The sequence below is a fragment of the Leptonychotes weddellii genome, chromosome 8 (assembly GCF_054177405.1).
Source record: "Leptonychotes weddellii isolate Sample4059 chromosome 8, ASM5417740v2, whole genome shotgun sequence".
Classification (NCBI taxonomy): domain Eukaryota; kingdom Metazoa; phylum Chordata; class Mammalia; order Carnivora; family Phocidae; genus Leptonychotes; species Leptonychotes weddellii.
This window is the reverse complement of record NC_138376.1, coordinates 65880881-65904105: the sequence shown is the minus strand read 5'-3', so window position 1 is coordinate 65904105 and position 23225 is coordinate 65880881. Positions and strand designations below refer to the sequence as shown.

The window sequence follows — 23225 nt, the reverse complement described above, 5'->3', positions numbered from 1 at the left end:
CTCTCTCTGATGACCTTTGCTCTTATTACCGGGTCTGTTGAAAGTTCGTAAAAGCGAGCATGCTTTTACTTTTATTCATATTGCCATTTACATTTCTTTGATTTCCCCTAGAGTCAGATCTCAACCTTCAAGGCTTTATTTAAACTTTTCACTGACTTTACCCAGGTCTCTTCTGTACAGTCATTGCAGCTTACCTCTAGGGTTTAGGGATTATCAATGTACCTTATATTAAAGCTGTTTCAGAAGGAATTTGTCCTTTAATAGATTGAATGCCTTAGGCATGGGGAATATGATTTGTCCATTTTATAAGCCTATATTATACTTCATTTGGTGCCTGAAATAGAATGAGTGAGTTTTGATAAATCTGCATAAATGAAGAGCAGTGAGGAAATTCCCTGGTGTTTGTTTTCCATAGTATTGAAGCAGCAGTTGCTACTTTTGCTCAAGCCAGACCACCAGGAATTTATAAGGGTGATTATTTGAAAGAACTTTTTCGTCGCTATGGTGATATAGAGGAAGCACCACCCCCACCTTTATTGCCAGATTGGTGTTTTGAGGATGATGAAGATGAAGATGAGGATGAGGATGGAAGAAAGGAATCAGAACCTGGCTCAAGTGCCTCCTTCGGCAAGAGGAGAAAAGAACGGTTAAAACTGGTAATGTTCAAAAATATTCTAGTCTTTACTTTCTTCTCCTGCAAGCTTATTTTTTTTATTTTTTATTTTTTTTAAAGATTTTATTTATTTATTTGTCAGAGAGAGAGAGAGAGCACAAGCAGGGGGAGCAGCAGAGGGAGAGGGAGAAGCAGGCTCCTCACTGAGCAAGGAGCCTGATGCGGGACTTGATCCCAGGACCCTGGGATCATGACCTGAGCTGAAGGCAGACGCTTAACTGAGCCACCCAGGAGTCCCTCTCCTGCAAGCTTATTGAGATTTATGTGTTTGTTTAGCTAGATTTTAAAGTTATTTCATTCTGGCTGTTTTTAAAGATTCTTGGTAGCCACGAGTCTGCCTTTTTCTATGGGAAAAGCTTGTTAATAAGCTCATTTTGTTTTTTGGGGTGCCTGGGTGGCTCAGTCATTAAGCGTCTGCCTTTGGCTCGGGTTATGATCCCAGGGTCCTGGGATCGAGCCCCGCATCGGGCTCCCTGCCCTGTGGGAAGCCTGCTTCTCCCTCTCCCACTCCCCCTGCTTGTGTTCCCTCTCTTGCTTTCTGTCTGTCAAATAAATAAATAAAATCTTTAAAAAAAAAAAGCTCATTTTGTTTTTGATTCTTAGGTAAACCAAAGAACTCTTTGCAAAGTATTGGGAGATTCCAACTACATAGTGAAATTTTGTACTGATGCTTTAGAAATTGTCACATAGTTAAAATAACACTACATATAAATTCTGCTCCTTCCCATGGTTGGTATTTTCATATTTTCTGTAAAGTTTGAACTGAGAAGACTCTTCTATGGACAATTCCCATTAATCTTCTTACTTCTGTGGACAACTCCCATTAAAAGGCCTAACAAAAACCATTAGGAATTCTCTTCTTGGGAGGACAGGAGAGATGCTGGGAAGAAAAGTACTGATGGTACTTGTACATGCACAAATATATGGTATAGGCCAAAGGGAAAAGTTAGGGAAAGTGTGGAGATAATTAAATGTTAATGAAGTTAATTATTAAGGAATGTAGGATATCATAGTTGAGCAGTAAAGACTACTTTTATTAGTAGGCAGTGATTCACAGGCAAGGAAGAAAATGCCTTGTTTTTGTGTAAATCAAATGATATAGTCATTTGGGTTTTTTAAAAAAAAGTCCCTTGAAAAACATTATTTTAATATGTATTTACATATTTCAAACTTCAAGACTTGAGGCCACTGAAAAGTGTTAATTGCTTTGAAACATAGAAATAATTTAAAAAATAACTTACTCTCTTAGTCTAATTCATTGATTACTGAATCACATACCTAGAAAAATAAGAATCACATTCTAAGGAAAGGCTAATAGCATTACATAACATAGCATAGATGACTACTTTCTTATAGTATCATTTTTGTAAGGAAATTCAACTGTATTTTTTAAGAATAACATTAACCCTGAGCATATGCAAATGTGTTTTTGCATTACCATATAGTATTTGAATGTGTAAAAGAGTTTAAAGCAAAGAGTTACTATTTTGCAAAATGTGGTAAAAGTTTGCAGAGTCCCCCTGCCTCCAGCAGAAGGGGTCTTAAAAATGACATTTATTTTATAATATCAAGTGCCATTAAATCTGTATAGTTGCAGATGAGCTTCAGCAGCATTAAGAGAAACATAGCCAAGATGGCCATGTTTCTTTAGGGAAAATAAAGGACGTTTAAAATAAAATTCCCGATCTAGTTTCTCCTATTTTGTTTCGTCAGTTACTAAGAGGAGTGTTTTAAAAATTTCCTACTATGGTGGCATCTGGGTGACTCATTCGGTTAAATGTTCAACTCTTGATTTTGGCTCAGGTCATGATCTCAGGGTTGTGAGATAGAGCCCCTTGTTGTGCTCTGTGCTGGGCGTGGGCCTGCTTGGGATGCTCTCTTTCCCTCTCCCCCCCAAAAAATTCCCCACTATGATTGTGGATTTATCTACTTCTCCTTCTAGTTCTGTCAAGTTTTGATTTACGTATTTTGAGGTGATATTATTTAGTTTATACAAATATGTGTAAAGGATTATTATATCTTAACCATGTCTTCAGTTTTAGCATTAAAAATATCTGATGTTAGTATGATTAATTGCCCAAGCATTCTTTTGGATAATGTTAGTATGGATTATCTTTTTTCTATCCTTTTGCTTTCAGACTTTATTTATCCTTTATTTAAGGTATGTCTATTATAGGCATTGCATTGTTGGGTTTTGTTTATCCAGTGAATAGTTTTTGCCTTGTTGGATTATTTGGTCCATGTGCATTTATTTTACTGATATAATTAGATTTAAAACTTATGGTCTTACTCCCCCACCCCTGGTATGTTCCTTTTTATCTTCCTTTCTTGCCTTCTTTATGCTTAATTGTTTTTATATCACCCCAAGCCATTGCTTGTTAGTTATACATTCTTTTACTATTCTTTTAGTGGTTATTCAAGATTTTAGTATGTATCTTTGACTTGTTAAAATCTGGTATATATTAGTACTTTTGCCACTTTAAACAATGTAGGAATCTTAGAACCTTTGGTTACATTTACCTCTTCCTACCTTTTTGTTATTATGTATTTTAATTCTACAAGTATTTTATACCCCATAAGGTGACATCATCATCATTCATCATCATCATCATCACCACCATCATTTTATACAGCAAATATTCATTAGAGAAACCCATATATTTATCCTTTTTGGTGCTCTTCTTTCTTTCTTGTATTTTTATGGTTCCATTTGGATAGTTTTTCTTCTAACTGAAGAGTTCTCTTTAGTATTTTCTTTATTGTGGGTCTGCTGCAACACATCCTCTCAGTATTTGTGTAAAAATGTTTTTTTCGTGCCATCATTTTGAAGAATGTTCTGGGTATAGAATTTTGGGTTGGCACTTTTTCATGCCATCATTTTGAAGAATGTTCTGGGTATAGAATTTTGGGTTAAATATATCATTCTGTAATCCATTTCTATTAAGAAGTTGCTTCTCTGAAGCTAATTTCTTTTTGTTTTTGATTTTCAACAATTTTACTGTGATGTTTCTACTTGGAGTTTTCTTTGTGTTTATTCTGCTTTCTATTTATAGTGATTCTTGAATCTATGGTTGGATTTGTTGTTAGTTATAGAAAATTCTCAGCCATTATCTCTTCAAATACTGGTTCACATCCATTCTTTTTCTCTTCTGAGATTCACCTAATAGACCCCCCCAATGTCTCTTATTTTCTTTTCTATATTTTCTGCCCTTTTTGTTTTTTCATTTTTCAATGTGGATATTTTCTTCTGACCTGTCTTCCAGTTTACTAATCCTACTTCAGCTTTGTCTGAGCTGCTGTTAACTTTATCCGTGGTATGTAATTTCAGTTATTTCACTTTTGGAATTTTCATTTGAGTTTTAAAAAAGTTTTTAGTTCTTTGTTGGAATTCTTCATCTTGTCATTTAGGTTTTTGAATTTATGAATCCCAGTTATTTTAAAGCCTGTGTCAGATAACTAATTGATGTGGATCTCTTCTGGATCTTTAGTTTTTCTTCTCATGTTCTTTTGATTTCTAGTCAATTGTTTCTTTTTGGCACACCTGCATATTTCTGCTTTTTAGACATTATATATGAAAAATTGTGGAAATAATTTGAGACTCTGCATCATGTTTTCTTCCTTCAGAGAACATTTACTTTTGTTCCTACGCAGGGTTAAGAGTAGGACATCTTAACTCAGTAAAGGATTGAATTGTTTAGAAAGTAGTCTTCAGTTTTGGGGGGCTGGTTTCTTTTTGGTTCAACTTAATTCCTAGAGTGTAGCGCTTTGGGGATCCTAACTGAAAGCCTGGAGAAATAAACAGGACTCTTCCTCCTTAGTGGACTGAAACTCCAGTTTTTGTTTCCCCATTCCTGTGATAGTGCAGAAAGCTGTGTTCAGCCTTTTAGCCTCTTACCTACCATTTTGGAAACAGTGCATGTAGAGGAAAATCTATACCAGATATGTAGCTCACCTCTCTGGGTTCCTTTCTTTCTGAGTTCTTGGCCCTTCAAGCCTTTACTGCCTTTCTACTTCTCCAGTGTCTTCAAACAGGTGCGTTTAACATTTTGTCTAACTTTTTCTCATGGCTGCAGAATTGATCTCAATAAGCTAGCCTGCCATTGCCAAAAGCAGAAATCTTTCCTTCTGTTTTGGAGAAAGAAGGTAGGTTTGATTTCAAAGTGGTTAGGTATTTTTTTCCTCTTTTCAAATCATAACTCGTAAATTCTAAAATTGTTAAATATATTTTTTACTTATAAATAAAAGTAGTATACTTACATTAAAGAAAATTTGAAAACACAAGAAACAACTTATAATTCTTCAACTTTTGTTTTACTACTGGCATTTTGTCATCTTAGAAGAATTTCTTCCCATTTACCTATCTTATTTAAAAGTGTACACAAATGGGGCTCCTGGGTAGCTCAGTTGTTAAGCGTCTGCCTTCGGCTCAGGTCATGATCCCAGGGTCCTGGGATCGAGCCCTGTATCGGGCTCCCTGCTCAGCGGGAAGCCTGCTTCTCCCTCTCCCACTCCCCCTGCTTGTGTTCTCTCTCTCGCTGTCTCTCTCTGTCAAATAAATAAATAAAATCTTCAAAAAAAAAGTGTACACAATGACATAAAGATCGTTTTCTTTATAAAATAAAAATACAAACATCTAGAAGTATATGGCATAAAAAGTGAAGGTCTTTTCACTCCCACTCCAACTGCTCTCTACTTTTTGGCAATTCTTCTAGATACTTATTTTTCTATGCATTTACATACATATATTCAATTTTGACCATACTCACTCCACCCCTTTTTAATGTAAATGTATTTTTCTGCAGCTTTTTAAAAATTTTTTAACTTGGGTATCTTTTCTTAGTACATTTTTAACTACTTCATTCTTTTTAGGTAATACCAGAGGAAACAGTTTATATAAAGCAAACAGAATATTTCTTTGCAAATGAGAGAAGATATCAAGCCATACAATAATGACAGACTATTATGAAAAATAACCAATTAGAGATCTTGGAAATGATAATAAAGAAGTCCAAGAACTCAGTTAGGTGCGTTGGCTAACAGAATGAAGTTAGCCGTAGACGAAATTATCAAGCTGGAAGATTTAGCTAGGAAATTCTTCCTGGATGCAGCACAAAAGGACAAAAGAAATTTGAAAAATAGTTTATAGAGTTAGGTAGTGATACATTTGAATGACTTAACAGTATGAAATGTCACAGAGGGGACACATACAAGGATTACTTTCTGTATGTAATGCAGTAGGGCCAGGTCAGATTAGTGATTTTAAGAAGCTAATGGGAGGTGAGAAAATAGGGACAGAATTGGGGGCCCTCACTACCACTCCCACTTTTGGAGATTCACTAGGACTCAGCATATAGTTGTACTCACAGCCAAGATTTATTATAGCGATGTACTAAGGTGATACAGCTGGATCATAAGGGAAAAAGACTAGTGGAGTCTGGTGCATTCTGTATGTAGGCTTCCTTATGCTCTCTTCTTCTCATGAGGGGTCGTACAGAGCACATTCTCTCAGTAGCAATGAAGATGCAGCAACATGTGTGATGTTCCTGCCTAGAGAAGCTCTTTAGAGTCTTAGTGCCCAAGTTTTTACTGAAGGCTGGTCACACTCTGCATAGTGTGTACCAAAATTTCCAGAATCCCAGAAGGAACGCATTTATTCAACATAAGCTGTATTGTTTGTACGAATAGTCTAGGCATGGTGAATCACCTTTATCAGTGAATTTCAGCTGCATATGTGTGGGAGTAGAGGAGACTAATGGTAGGTTGATACAAGGTTGGGTATACTTAGTATGGCCGTGATTGAAGGACAAAAGATTGAGGAGTACTGAGGATATCAGGCAAAGAATAATTGAAGTAATCAACCATAGAGTCTAGGCTGAATAGGAAGTAAGGTCAGGATGGGGGCTGTTAGCCTGTGAAAAGAGAGGGGTGAAGGAATTGTTAGTCTTGGTAAAATTGAGCAGGGAGCAGAGTTAGGGTAAAAGAATGGCATGTTGGCTTTAGAATGTTGTAGGTACTCAATCAGTGTGAGTTGAACTGATGAATCAAAAGGTGGAGCAGCATGGAATGATGATGGTATGGCCATGGGGCAGGTTGTTCAAGTTAAGCAAAGGCGATAGTCATTGAAAATCAGATTACTGAACTGTGAAGCCTAAGTCATTTGATGTGTCAGATTACCTCATGGATGTTGATGTTACCAATGTAATGATAGAAGGTAGCACAGTGGGAAATACTGTTTTTGATGAATGTGGGGAAATGACCAGAGGTCAGTACGTGAAGAATAGAGTGTTTTACTACTTTAGACTCTCTGGTTGCAAGTAACGGAAATTAACTCACACTAGCTTAAATAATAGGAAATTACTGTGAGCGCATGAGTAGGACTCAAACCCAGGAATATAGCCAGATCTGAGGAAGGGACTGGAGCCTGGACCTGGAAAGCTATTTAGAACCTAGTTTCTACTCTTTGTTCTTATTTTCTCATCTTTGCTTTTCTCTCCTATTTCTTTTTCTCTCCTTTTGTGTCATAGATCTCACTAGCTTTGTCTTTCAAGACTGGCTCTTTGTTATTCCTTGTTTACTTGGGAGCTTGTAACTATCCTGTATCTTCTGAGCTTACATGTTTTAATTTTAGCCACATGCAGAGACTCTCTGAATCCTAATTCCAAGTTACCAGAAGAGAGAATCTGGTCGGTTCAGACTGAGTTAGTGGTTTGCTTATGCTCCCATCAACTTTGGCTGAGTGGGATGTTATCTTGTAATGTCATATAACATGGTTGTTAGGGTCCCATCTTTGTGGATGAGAGGGCGGCTCTTAATGAGAGCTGTTGTGCCACCAACCACAGTGGATGTCTCCTCTACCACAGTTGAGTGATACAGCTGAATGGAGTTAGTCTAAATGGAAATGGAAGAGGAACTTTTGAAAGAGGCCACGAGAGCAAGTGAAGATATAGGAGAATGGTTTACACTACCCGCCATGGAACTTGGGCAGTGGGAGAATGAGTAGCTTTTACTTACAAGAGAAGTGGTCTCCTTGGTGGAGAGTTAGCTCTTAGTGGGTATTCATGAAAAAGGTTGAGGTAATAGGGAAGGTTATTTATGAAAAAGATTCCAGGGTTTATATTGAAACTCTTTGGGAAGGTGATTGGTGATAAGATGAACCAAAGAGAAGGGGCTCTAAAGCAGTGAGGATAGGACCATCAGAGAGGAAAGATGACTGGAGACTTGATTTTGGGTGATGTCAACAGTATGGTTGACAGGCATGAGAAGTATGGATATAAGTACTTGGCGAATTAATGGTTGGAAAACTTTCATTTTCCTGTTATTTCCATCTGAGTTGAAGATAGTTAACAGAGGCAGTCCAAGAGTGACTAATTTTTGTAGCTCCATCTCACCACACTGAACTTACTTTGGTTTGAGACTTTATTTTTGTTAGAGTTCCCCTTCCCTGACTCATATTGATATGACTATGATTTGAAGTGATGGACTCCTTGTAGTGAATTCTGATAGTTCCATTTGGGTTTTTAAAAGTTGCACATGTCCTGTACTTGGCCCTCACATTCCTGACACCTTTGTTCATCTTTTGAGCACATGCTATTATTGATTTGGAGGAGTATGACTTACAGTTATGTTGCTTCCTCCTTTGAATCAATGTCTGGGATCATCTCTTTGAATAAAACTGTTAATGCATTTTCTTCATTACTAAAATATCCTTGTTACACATAGCATACATACTTGCTCACTCATTCTCTTTACACATACACCTTTTACATATAATTTGCTCCCATCTTCTGTAACAGTTTTTTCAGTTTCCCTCTAACTGATCACTGATTGCTTTTGTCCTTTTTGTGGTAGCCATATGAATTTCTATTTTAAGCCTGGCAGACTCTGTTAGCGAAATACACTTCTTTCATCTTAAGTGTACGTTATCTTCTTTTCACTTTTGATATTTCTTTATTCCCACAAACTGAAATGATAGTTTGTTAAAAGTGGAAGTAAATGTCAGTGACTTTGAATCTCAATTATAGTATATTTGAAAATAGTTCCAGACTTAAGACATTGCTGTTTAGATTTAGTGATACTTTTTGAAATTACTATATAATTTTGAATAATATAAAATATTTTTGTCAGAAGAAACTTGTAATGACAGTGAACAGCAGATTAAGTTGAAAAATTACTAAATAGATGGGACACCTGGGTGGCTCAGTCGGTTAAGTGTCTACCTTTGGCTCAGGTTCATGATCCCAGAGTCCTGGGATCGAGTCCCGCCTTGGGCTCCTTGCTCAGTGGGGAACGTGCTTCTCCCTCCGACTGCCACTCCCCCTGCTTGTGCTCTCTCTGAGATAAATAAATAAAATCTTTAAAAAAAAGTTACTAAGTAGTATTTGTGTATAAAGTACATCATGCTTACTGTTTTTAATGGGCTTATTTCTACCATTTTTTACTTAATAATTATTGCAGAAGAAAGTAGGGGAAGATAAAGTAAAAAAGAAATGGATGCTTTGGAGGAAAGATTAAGGAAGAAGAAATATAAATGGATGAGAGGCATTTGCTAGATAGTTGGAGTTATCTTTTATCAACACACTTAATAATTGTTAAATATGTACTGAGGCTCAATATTTATTCTGTTAAATTAAAAAAATATTTAGTTTGTTCAGCTGCATAGAATTATTAAAATATTTCTATAGTAATATTGTGGGAAAGTGCTTGGTTGAATGTTGATCATATTCCAATGTTTTAGTCCTTTTCATTACTTGTTAAAAAAAGAAGTAGTGTTTATGTTTTTAGGAATAATTTATGCTAGTTGCCCTTGCTTTTCAAAAATTATCATTGATTTCTTAACTTCCCTCAGGAAACACATGCTCATGAGTGAAGCTTCTTCCTGTAAAGCTTAAAAAAAAAAAAAATCCTATGCTATTAGTACCTTCAGAATAAAGATGCTGAATATTGAACTCTCTGAATGCTTTCTCTTTTTAATTAGTATATATAGGATATAACTTTATAAGGATATTGCAGTTATCTGAGTATCTCAGTTACTAAATACACTAACAATATCTTGTGAACCTGGTTCTTTTTCTCTTTCTTTAGTTATTATATTTAATGGTTGGATGGTTCTAAAGCAGAAATTTCGGTGGTTGGTAAAAAGAGGTGATGGTGTAATGCGAAAGGAATGGTACTCCTTAATCCTTTGGCTCATGAAGTCTTTAAAGTATGCTTATTTAAGGAAAACAGAGTTGATGACATATAACTGTAAAAAGTGATTCAGAATTAGGGGCAAAAAGTAGAACTAGTGTCTGCTGGATTGACTCAGGACTCTTCTAGATTTGACAGGGACGTATGTGGACCAAATACTGTGTTCTTTTTTTTCCTTCCCAAGTGGCTCAAGTTGCCAAATCTTTGCCAGAAGGTTGATCATTGCAGCTTGTAGACCATATTTTTTATTCCTTAATTACATTAACAGCTAGAGTTGTTTTATGGATTTTTCTTGAGACTGATGCCAGCCCTTTTATGGGTCTGAAAGTAATTGTAGCATGAATCTAGACTGTATTTTTAGTCTTTAAAATTTCCAGGAGTGTTCTTTATTTATTTGATATATAAATTCTCCATCTGCTTCACTTTTCTGTGACATTTTAAAAATATGCTTGCTATGAAATACAATAAAACACTTTATGTAGTTCTGAGTTAAAAAATTTAGATTAAAAATTCAGTGATGAGTAATAGTGTTTGTTACATCCAATGACTGTAGTTAAGCCATTTTGTCTACTGTTATACTTTTTTTTTTTTAAGATTTTATTTATTTATCTGACAGAGAGACACAGTGAGAGAGGGAACACAAGCAGGGGGAGTGGGAGAGGGAGAAGCAGGCCTCCCGCAGAGCAGGGAGCCCGACGTGGGGCTTGATCCCAGGACCCTGGGATCATGACCTGAGTTGAAGGCAGACGCTTAACGACCGAGCCACCCAGGCGCCCCTCTACTGTTATACTCTTATTCTAGTGTACAAAGGTATATATTGTGTGGGTTTATCTCTTTAAAATCCATACTTCATCAGTGGTACAGCTCTCTCGGTCCCCAATTAGAATCATTAGTAAATGGTAGAGTGTAGACCTGGGTTCAGATTCTATTTTTACCTCCTGAATAAACTGCATATGGTCTCAATTACTTATTTGTAAAATAAATATAATCTTTTCGGAGCTGTTACAAGGATTAGAGAAAATGTTTGTAGAATGTCAGATCCTCTGCCCAGCTCTAAGTAAATGGTAGGTAAGTTATTATTGCGGTTATTAATAAGTAGTGTCCATGGAGTGCTTTGACAATATGATATAGACATTGGGCTATATATATATACATTGAAAAGCATATGATGGATTAAGGAAAGCAAGTGTACAGTCCCAGGGGGGGAGTTTATAGAGCTTTCTGGAGCAGACCATTTCTGTTTTGTATATTTGCAGACTTGTGAAAATAAGCAAATCTATCTCTCTGTCTGGTCTTTGTAAATAGATTTTGAACACTAACAAAATATTTTTCTTTTCCTTTTATCTTAAGGGTGCTATTTTCCTGGAAGGTGTAACTGTTAAAGGTGTGACTCAAGTAACAACTCAACCAAAGTTAGGAGAGGTACAGCAGAAGTGTCATCAGTTCTGTGGCTGGGAAGGGTAATAAACATTTTCAAGTTTTAAATAAAACTTATTTGTACTGTGCAACATTTAACATTAATGCAAACATTGACTTAGCTTCTTTGCTCCTTGAAGTTTGAATATTTACCTAGAGTGCTTAAAAAGATACTAAATGAGTTTTTTTATCAGATTTTTTTCAAGACCAACAATTGAGTCAAAATTAAGACTACTAGAAAAAAACAAAAACAAAAAAACAAAAAATTAGACTACTAGACAGCTGAGTCAAAGTTAAATGACTCAAACATGTCTTCCTAACGGAATAGAAAGTTATTTTTGTCACTATCTAGTACTTGTTTTGTGTGTTTGATTCTGCTGCTGATTAATGTTTGGGTTGCCCATATCATTTTGCTAAGGGAGAAGAGGTGAGACTTGATGACTTGACTGTACCTCATTTTCCAGTTTTTCTGTAATCCAGTTTTCTGAAACCTAGGAGAATCAGCTTTAATTATGTTTTGCCCCCTACCGTGACTTGAAAATATTTATCAGACATTTCATGGGAGGGGATTCAGGAGAGTTCCCTGCTCTAATCTTCTGCACTTAGGTCTTGGTGTGTGGTCATTTCTGTTGATCATTGCCGTCGGTGGCAGAAAACTGTAGTACAGCTAGAACATGATGAAACAGGACTGATACTTGTTAAAAATTTCTAATATAAAGAACGTTTTGACTGGTACATACAGATCAGTTAGCCAGAAATAATTTTAACTAAAAGATGAAAATGATGATGAAGTAATACTCATTTTAGAGTTGTGCTAAGCCCATGCCAGTGTACTTTAATCTTGACCTATATTTCTCCTGTTTTGTCACTTCTGGGCATCTTTTGGGCAGAAATTTGCCAACCTTGTAGAGTTATGCCAAGTTGGCAGTGTCGTGATGGAGGAATATGGGGTCCAGAATAATGTAAGATAATTAAGGCAAGCAAGATTTAAACTTCTTCCTGAAGTAGAAGATTTGTAAACATACCTACTTTACTATTAGATCATGAATATTAATATTTAAAAATTCCAATAGTTACAGTATATAGTGGCAATTAGAAACTTGTTAACTTGAGTCTGAAATGTCTAGAAGATGATAGGTAATGTTTTGTTAGCATTCTTGGGAATGCTGATACTCCAGTTGGCATTAATCTCATAATAGGGAGAATGTTGTGATAAATGTGTGACTAATGTGAGATTGGTTTAAGACGTATTGCTTTGTATGGATGCCAGCCATAATAGTAATAAAATGTTCTTCTTTAAGGTCTGGATTCCCTGGAGCACAGCCTGTTTCCATGGACAAGCAAAATATTAAACTTTTGGAGCAGAAGCCATATAAAGTAAGCTGGAAAGCAGATGGTACTCGGTAAGTTAGACTTCTAAATAAAGTTATACAAATAACTCTAATGCTTGAAGAATACTTCTTCATTGTTAGACAAGGTTTGTACTCTTGGGACTGTGAATTTCTGACTTGAACAGCAAAATAATCATGTTTCAAATATCATGTAATTTTTGTTTTGCTAGTATTCTTAGTTATGTAATTCAGTTTCTCTCATTCTGCTAAATTTTTGGTTTCAGAGTTCTTTTTTTTCTTTTTGTTTTGTTTTTTTTTAAAGATTTTATTTTTCAGTAATCTCTGCAGCCAATGTGGGGCTCCAACTCACAACCCTGAGATCAAGAGTTGCATGCTCCACCTACTGAGCCAGCTGGGTGCCCTCCAGAGTTCTGTTAGTTTGACATAAGTCTGTACCAAATTTAAGTTTGAAAGTGTTTTCTCTTGATAATATTGTGCTTTTTGGTATGTCCGCTGCCCACCACCTTGTGTTTAGTGGTTGTTGAGCACTTCTGAAACTAACAGATGTGTTGTTAGTTTATAATCTAAAAATTACCAAGTCTCCCTGATATTTTGTTCCTTCAAATATTTTGTTCCTTTGAATAGTTTTTCTCTTAATCTTTGCTAATACTTGTTGTAATTTTATATACTCTTAAGGGTGTTGTATTCTTACAACAAAGCTTAGCTTCAGGTTTCATTTTCCTACACTTTTTTTTTTTTTTTCCCGAAGATTTTATTTATTTATTTGACAGAGAGAGACACAGCGAGAGAAGGATCACAAGCAGGGGGTAGTGGGAGAGGGAGAAGCAGGCTTCCCGCTGAGCAGGGAGCCTGATGTGGGGCTTGATCCCGGGACCCTGGGATCATGACCTGAGCCAAAGGCGGATGCTTAACGACTGAGCCACCCAGGCGCTCCTTCCTACACTTTTAAATATTTATTAGTATAAATTTAATATTTCCTCAACATTTAACTTTTTCTTTCTCTTTTGTAATCATATTTTCATAGCTTTGCCATATGTATTTTTTTATTTGGCAAATGTTCTAATAGTTGAAGTAATTATTTTAACAGATATTAATATTAGTTTTTTCCTATTAATTTTTTTCATAATAATGAAAATGTTTCAGAATAATTAATATAGCATTTATATAGTTAGTTTTTTTCCCCAGCTTTATTGAGATATAATTGACATATAACATTATGGAAGTTTAAGGTATACAGCGTGTTGATTCGATACACTTACATATTGCAAGATGATTACTGTTAGCTAATACCACCGTCACTTCACATAATGACCATTTCTTTTTTGTGGTGAGAATATTTAGGATCTGTTGTCTTGGCAACTTTCAAGTATATGGTATGGTATTTACTATAATCACTATGATGTACCTTAGATCCCTGGAACTTACTTGTTTTGTAACTGGAAGTTTGTACCCTTTGACCAATTTCTCCCCATTTCCTCTACCTTCTTAGCCCCTGGTGACCACTGTTCTAGTCTCTGTTTCTGTCAGTTTGGTTTTTTTTTTTAAGATTCCATATGTAAGTGATATCATATAGTATTTGTCTTCCTCTGACTGACTTATTTCACTTAGCATAAAGTCCTCAAGTTCCATCTGTGTTGTTGTAAATGGCAGAATTTCCTTCTTTCTCATGGTTGAGTAATATTCCATTGTATTTATATAGCACTTCTTTATTCATCTGTTGATGGTCTTTTAGGTTGTTTTCAAATCTTGGCTATTGTGAATAATGCTGCAATAAAAATTGGAATGCAGATATTTCTTTGAGAAGCTATTTTCACATTTTAGTTTTTTAAATGCTATTTTGAAGATGATATAGGTTGCACTTAATTTTTATGAGGAGGTTTTGAATGTCAAAGTGGCAATTATACCTTTTGTATTATGTTATCTTCATCAGCATTTTGCTTGTGGTGACCTTAAAAGATACATATGAAGATATGGAGTGGGGCAGATAGAACTTGATTTTAATATTAGGTGAATATAATGATACTGTTTCAATATGATATGCTTTTTAGTAATTACATTTTGTTTTTTTAATAGGGAATATATAAAAATATTTTCTTTCATTTGTCTTTGTTGGAAATCATCTTTCCTTTCAACAGCATTATCTAGCTTTTTTTGGGGGGGTATTTCATAGGTAACACAGGTTAATGAAACAAAGTTCAGAAAATAACATAAACGAAAAGAAGAAAATAAAATTAAAGAGTGATTTTATCACCTAAAAGTAACCATTACCATCATTGTGGTGTTGATTTTATTCTTTTGGTTATAAAGCAGTTATATTGGGGCACCTCGGCTCCAGTATATTGGCTCAGTCAGTTGAGCATCTGACTCTTGATTTCAGCTCAGTCTTGATCTCAGGGTCATGAGTTCAAGCACTGCATTGGGCTCCACACTGAGTGTGGAACCTACTTAAAAAAAAAAAAGCAGTTATAGTAATCCTTTGTATAGTGAGTGCAAAGAGTTGAATAACAAGTATGTTTTATATATGTTTAATTTTTCATATTTGAATTTAAAAATGAACTAATCTAAATAATTAATATTAATACTTGATAAAATTTTAAGTAGTATAGAGACATAAAATGATAAAGTTAGGTTTGCCTTGTGTGCTTCTAGGAGTATTCATTGTACAAGGATGACTCTGTAAGGATGGATACAGTTAAAGATATAGACAGTTTGGATAATGTGTCCCTTCCATGCCCTTCTCCTTATGAATGTATATTTTTGAAGGATAAATAAAAATTAACATTGTTGCTTATTTTCAGAATGTTAAAATTATATTTAATTTTTTAGATTAGAGTAAGTTTAGAATCTATTTTATCGGTAGTAAGAATTAGCAGAAGTTAAGTTGTTGGTGTGTGTGTGTGTGTATATGTGTTTGTGTATTTTTTTTTTTTTTTTTTTAAGTAGGCTCCATGCCCAGTGTGGAGTTCAGTGCAGGGCTTGAACTCATGACCCTGAGTTCAAGACCTGAGCTGAGATCGAGAGTCGAACACTTAACCGACTGAGTCACCCAGGCGCCTCGATATATAATAGCTGTGTAACAATGTCTTAAGGTTTATTAATAGATATTTAGTATTGTAACAATGTTTTAGGTTTATTACCTATCTCTGAGTGGAGGAGTGAAAAAGGTGAGGAGCAAAGATACCCATCTCCAGACTTAATACTATAAATGGCCTGAGGATTTGGGAGTGAAGCATAGTTTTGATCTAATGAGTTTCATATTCTGGATATTTTTTACTTTCTACCTTGTGTTCTCCATAGTATCTAGGCTGTGATCATGGCAAACCTTGGGCAAAATAACAAAGTCTGTAAAATTTGTCATTTGTATTCCACCATCCTACTTTTGTTTATTTTCCCTTTGCATTTGTATACCCCTTTCCTCATTTCTTCTCAGTACTATCAGATCTCTAAATGATTAGCTACAGTAATTTGAGCTAAGATGTTTCAGTTGATAATAGAAATATCTTATTTCTCATGAAACCGTGCTCCACCAAAACAAAAGGAGACCTTTTAAGTATTTATTTGAATACCTGCTCTGTCTTAGGATACTTTATTCTGTGAGGAAAAACATTTATGTGAGATAATTTTCTGGACCAGTGCAAAATCTTTTGTAAAGTAGGATTTAAGGCCAATAGCATGTGAGAGGGACTTTCTGTGATTTATAGGGTGAAAAGAGCCTCAGGGAGCTGTAGAATGGTCTAGGAGCCCATGGACTTAGAACAGCAGATTCAAAGCCATGAACCCTAGACTCTATTTATTTACTTATTATTTATTTGTTTTTATTTTTTGAAATTATTATTATTTTTTAAAGATTTTATTTATTCATTTGAGACACAGAGATACAGAGAGAGAGAGACCATGAGCAGGGGGAGAGACAGAGGGAGAGGGAGAAGCAGGCTCCCTGCCGAGCCAGGAGCCTGATGTGGGGCTCGATCCCAGCATCCTGGGATCATGACCTGAGCCGAAGGCAGACGCTTAACCATCTGAGCCACCCAGGCGCCCCTAAAATTATTTTTAATTAGTATATAATGTATTATTGGTTTCGAGGTACAGGTCTGTGATTCATATATATATATGTATATGAATACCCAGTGCTCATTACGTCACATGCCCTCCTTAATTAATTAATTTATTTTTAAAAGATTATATTTATTTATTAGCGTGACAGCATGAGTGGGTGGGGGGGGCGGAGTGTGGACAGAGGGAGAAGCAGACACCCCACTGAGCCATTAGCCTGACATGGGGCTTGATCCCAGGACCCTGGGATCATGACCTGAGCTGAAGGCAGACACTTAACTGACTGAGCCACCCAGGCGCCCCTATTATTTTTATTTTTTTAGGTAGTCTTCACACCCAACATGGAGCTTGAACTCATGACCTTGAGATTAAAAGTCGTATGCTCGGGGCGCCTACATGGCGCAGTTGGTTAAGTGTCTGACTCTTGGTTTCTGCTGAGGTTGTGAACTCGGTGTCCTGAGATCAAGCCCCTCTCTGGCTCTGTGCTTGAGATTCTCTCTCCCTCTCCATTTACCCCTCCCACTCATGCTCTCTCTCTCTCAAATAAATGAATAAGTCTTAAAAAAAAAAAGTCTATGCTTACCAACTGAGCCAGCCAGGTGCCCCACTCCATTTTATTTAAAGCCATGTTGTGATAGAGTGCGGGACCTCTTTTTATTATCCGTATTCCATGGTTTATTGGCTCTTTATTTATTGTATCTAGCAACAGTATTTAGATCAAAGGATCTCTGAAATTGAGTGTAATATGAGACCTGGATAGAGTTACCAATAAAAGGTATTGCCTAGGAATTTTGATTAGCCTGGCCAAGGCCTGGGGGCAACAGTGGCAGTTTTGACAGGAATCTCTTGCAGATTCTAAAACATAGGGACTATGTTTTAGGGACTATTTACTAATTGTAAAGCCAAATTATATAGATAGAAATACAGAATTTCTTAAAAATAGAACAGTGAGAAATTTGTATTAGTTATATAGGTCAATTGATTAAACACTAAACCACTGTAGTCTCAGAAACAGGTGAAATCATTTTGTTTAATAGAATATTTAATAATTGTATGTCTTACATTTCAGTAAAACCATACTTTTAGAAATGAGATGTCTCCTTCTATTACAGCACACTATTTCTGTTATAGCACTTTTCATTATCAGAAGTTACTTTTTACCTTCTAATTATTTTGATTCTGTATCTCCTACTATATTGTAAGCTTCACAATATCAGGAAAGAAGTCTGTCTTTTGTACCTTTATATCAGTGGTAATCAGCAAGACCTTATACTAGTAGCTAGTGAATGATTTGAATGAGTGAATGAATAGTTTTGGCAGTGTTTTATGCTCTTGAGAGATATGTAGCTTCTGTAGATTGCAGTTTTCATTTTTTATACTTTTTCTCTAAATATATTTCCTGATCTTTTGGTTCACTGAATGGATTGAGAAGGGAAGAAAGTTGTATTAGAAAAACTGTACTGAGAAGTAGAAAGAGCACAGGGATAGAAGTTGGAAGACTTAGTTTTAGATCTGTCTTTATCCTTTACTGCTTGAATAAGGTGCATAGTTGATAGTAATATATGCCATCTTTTTTTTTAAAGATTTTTTTTTTTTTATTTATTAGAGAGAGAGAGAATGTTCGAGCAGGGGGAGGGGCAGAGGGAGAGAGAGAATCTCAAGCACATTCCCCGCTGAGCATGGACCCTGTCATGGGGCTCAATTCCATGACCATGAGATCATGACCTGAACTGAAACCGAGTCGGATGCTTAACTGAGCCACCCAGGCGCCCCTTCGCCATCCTTTATTAAATAGCTGTATATGTTTTCTGCTTCAAAGGGTTTATTTGAAGCCTAAATGAGAAAATATGTATAGAAATGGTTTTTAAATTGTGGAATACTCTAAATGAAATGTACTGTCAGTTTTCCAATATTAAACATATTAGTGGCCCATGTAGGTAGAGGAGCAAATAAATATATGGGTTCTTCTTCTTTCTTTTTTGAAGATTTTATTTATTTATTTGTCAGAGAGAGAGAGCACAAGCAGGGGGAATGGCAGGCAGAGGGAGAAGCAGACTCCCCGCTGAGCAAGCAGCCCGATGCGGGGCTCGATCCCAGGACTCCAGGATCATGACCTGAGCTGAAGGCAGACACTTAACTGACTGAGCCACCCAGGCGTCCCGGGTTCCTCTTATTTCATGTTTACAAACAATATGTATGATAGTCTTTTCTATCATGGGGTACCTGCTTGTGTGTCTCTTTAATTTCAAAATCTACTTATAGTATATATTAGATATTTTTCCTGTTTTCACTATGTTTTGTACTGTTTATAATCCTTAAAAGACGAGCTTTAAATCTGGATTATTGGCAGTAATATTATCACATGAAATATATATGTGTGCACACAAGTTATCTACTTTCTTTCTTGTTAGGTAGTTCTGTTGATTTGTCTAGAGCAGGGGCTGGACTATCCTTATAGTCCAAATCTGGCCCATGGCTTGTTTTTGTAGGGGTCATGAGTTAAGAATGGCATTTATATATGTAACATTTTTTACTGTGATCTAATATATATAACATAAAATTCACCTGTTTTATTTTTATCTCCCAGTGCAAACGCCTTCGGATTTTTATTATCTATCTATTTATTTATTGGATTATAATTGATATACAGTAGTATATTTCAGGTTTACAACATGGTAATTTGATATTTTAAAAATTCACCATTTTAACATCTTTAAATGTACAGTTCAGTAGCATTTAAGTATGATCACGTTGCTGTGTAAACTGTTTTTACATTTTTGAAGAATGGTTAAAAAAGAACATGTGACAGACTGTATATGTAGTTTGTAAAGCTTAAAATATTTATTATCAGGCCCTTTATTGAAGAAGTTTGCTGACTCTTGGTCTAGATCTATGCTTTTCATTACACACATGGCTACTGAGCAGTAGAAACATGGCTGGTCAGAATTGAGATGTGCTGTGATTGTAAAATACACATCAGAATTCACATAATTCACAAATAGTAGAATATATCAGTAATTTCTAACATTGATTACATGTTGAATGTTTTGAAGTAAATAGCACATTTTTTTTTTTAAAGATTTTATTTATTTATTTGACAGAAAGAGAGACACAGCGAGAGAGGGATAACAAGCAGGGGGAATGGGAGAGGGAGAAGCAGGCTTCCCGCCGAGCAGGGAGCCTGATGTGGGGCTCGATCCCAGGACCCTGGGATCATGACCTTAGCCGAAGGCAGACGCTCAACGACTGAGCCACCCAGGCGCCCCTAAATAGCACATTTTAAAAATTAATTTTACCTATTTCTTTTTTATTGTGGCTACTCAAAAATTTGAAACTACCCATAGGACTCATGTTTTAGTTCTGTTCTGCTGGATAGTGGACTAGACAGAGAAGGACATTACTTTTTTGTCAAATTAAAATGAGATTAGACTGAGGAGGGGCAAGAGGCATGCTAGCTTGATTTGTCATGTCCTATAACTTTAATTATTAAAGAAGTGGTGATTTTACTGTTCAAATTTAGGGATTTCTTTGAGGCAGGGTGGGATCAGAAAGATCACAAAAATGTGTTCAGTATGCCCTTCCAGTTTCCTTGGTGTGAAATGTTGACAGAATTTCTTAACCTTTTTTGTCTTGTTTCCCCATCTGTACAATGAAATTAATAATAATTACCCCATAGGCTTATTTTGAGTATTAAGTGAAATAATGTATATAAAGTATCTACCATGGTGCTGGCATATAGTGTTTAATAATTGTTAATTCATTTTTATTTGACTAAATAAACCTCTAATTTCAAACCTTTGTGCATTTGCAAAGGATCCATACAGCATTAGCAAAATCACACGGCAAGTTTAACTGGCTGTAAAATTGCTGATGGTTTGTTGATGCAAGAAATAAATTAGGGCACATGCATATGTACGTGTATGAATGATTGAGAGAGAGAGAGAAAGAGAGAAAGAGAATGTGTTAGGTTGGAATCCAGGAGTTATAATGACAATAAATAACCCTGTTCTAGAATTAAGATTTTTTTTGTTTTGTTTTAATTACTAAGCCTCAGTCTCCTTATCTGTAACATGCGAATAATAACCTAAAATTTAGGGATCCATTTAAAAACCTATGCTTTGCCATCCTATTAGTAACTTAGGAAAAATTGAACTCTAAAAGGTAGAGTTGTTGATTGTATAAGGACACTGAATTGTTTTTTTTCAAGGTGAACATATCAGATACTCTCAACAGGATGTGGTCAAGTCTTAGTGCAGTGAAGTTTATAGTAAATAGTGAATTTCAAGGCAAAAAGAAAAAGCAATATTTCTGTTTTAATTTTTAAATTCCTTTTCTCCGTTTGTTTCTTTTTCTTGTGGTAAATATTAAAGGAAATAATTTCTTGCTATCTGGAGCATCTTGTTTGAGAAGAGTCTGTTATTTTCCTCTGAGGAGGTATGACTAAACGTCCTTCAGTTTCTTGTGCTCCCTTCCTCCCTTCAGGCTCCTTCAGATACATTTTCTGTGCTTTGGGAGAACGTGGAGACCTGTGCCAGGAGCCCACTCCTGAGATACTGCCTTCCTGCTCTCCTAGCATGTTTCTCTTATTTTAATCTCAACCTTTTTATTCTAGTAGCTTTGTCAAAATTACAAATACAGTCTTTTTATTAGATATGTTAAATGCATCAAGATCTAAAGTTTATGCTACTGATACATTGTTGGATGTTTTTTTTAAGATTTTTAATCTATTTATTTGAGAGAGAGAGCGTGCATGTGCACAAGTATGGGGGAGGAACAGAGGGAGAGGGAGAAGCAAGCTCCTCGCTGAGGAGGGAGCCTGTCATGGGGCTTGATCCCAGGACCTTGAGATCAGACCTGAGCTGAAGTCAGAAGCTTAACCAACTGAGGCACCCAGGCACCCCACGTTGTGTGAGTTTTAAGAGAAGCAGAAGTACAAAGGCAGTTGGAGGAAGGTGTCAGGCCTTCCTAAGAATCATTTTGAGAAAAATACTGAAATTTCATGTTGGGCATGTGATTAGTGGAAATAGGAACATGAGTAATTTGTGATTAATAAAAAACCATGAAATTAAAATTGATAGAATATGATATATGACTAGTAAAATATGAATGTATAAATATTTTGGAGCTATTTTAGATTTAATGATATGTGTGTTCTTATAACTGATTTTAAAAATTTATTTTTTATTTAAACTCATTTAGCATATAGTGATTCATCAGTTGCACATAACACCCAGTGCTCATTACATCACATGCCCTCCTTAATGCCCATCCAAGTTACCCATCTCCCCTCCAACAACCATCAGTTTGTTTCCTATAGTTGAAGCTTTTATGGTTTGTCTCCCTCTCTGATTTTGTCTTATTTTATCTTTCCCTCCCTTCCCCTATGATCTTCTGTTTTGTTTCTTAAATTCCACATATGAGTGAAATCATATGATAATTATTTTCTCTGGTGACTTATTTCACTTAGCATAATACCCTCTAGTTCCATCCACATTGTTGTAAATGGTAAGATTTCATTTTTTTGATGGCTGAGTAATATTCCATTGTGTGTGTGCGTGTGTGTGTATACACACACACATACTACATCTTTATCCATTCATCTGTTGATGGATAACTGATTTTTTTAATGAATGTATTCTATAAACTTAAATAATAATACAGAATAACAGGTCTGAGTCTTCCATATCTAAAAAGTAATATTTAAGTCTTAGAGGTTCAGTGACATATTTGGAAATTAGAACCAACATTAACACTTAAAGTTAGGTGAAAAATTAGGCAAAATGAGTTTTGGAAGTTACTGTGAAACTGAGCTTAGCAGCTCTAAATAAACTAAAAAGAGAGGCAGCATCATGTGTTTAAGAGTATATTGCTTTTGAGGAAGACAGGTGGTATTTATAGTTTGGTGTTTGAACTTTGTAACTCCATACCTTGCATAAAGTAAGCAAATTTTGAGCCTTAGTTTTCTCATATGTTAAATAAAAATAATAGTCTTGGGGTTGTAAGTATGTAGTGAAATGTTGATATGAAGTGCCTTCTACAATAACCCTGATGTACAGTAGATGCTAATATATATATGTATATTTTATGAAATACTTTTTATTTGTTTTATTTTTATTTTTTAAATTTTATTATGTAAGTCACCATACAATACATCATTAGTTTTTGATGTGGTGATACACGATCCATTATTTTCGTATAACACCCAGTGCTCCATGCAGTACGTACCCTCCTTAATACCCATCACCGGGCTAACCAATCCCCCCTCCCCCCTCCCCTCTAAAATCCTGTTTGTCTCTCAGAGTCCAAAGTCTCTCATGGTTCATCTCTCCCTCCAGTTCCCGCACCCCCATTTTTCCCTTCCTTCTCCTAATGTCCTCCATGCTATTCCTTATGTTCCACAAATAAGTGAAACCATATGATAATTGACTTTCTCTGCTTGACTTATTTCACTTAGCATAATCTCCTCCAGTCCCATCCATGTTGATGTAAAAGTTGGGTATTCATCCTTTCTGATGGCTGAGTAATATTCCACTGTATATATGGAC

General features: G+C 35.7%; 1 protein-coding gene across 1 annotated transcript in view; it reads left to right on the top strand.

Moving 5' to 3' along the window:
• Nucleotides 1-23225, top strand: part of RNGTT (RNA guanylyltransferase and 5'-phosphatase) — a 282512-nt gene that overhangs the window by 24642 nt on the left and 234645 nt on the right. The window contains 3 exon segments of the mRNA XM_081829361.1: nucleotides 416-656; nucleotides 11210-11319; nucleotides 12577-12752. Coding sequence (XP_081685487.1) covers nucleotides 416-656; nucleotides 11210-11319; nucleotides 12577-12752 — 527 coding nt within the window.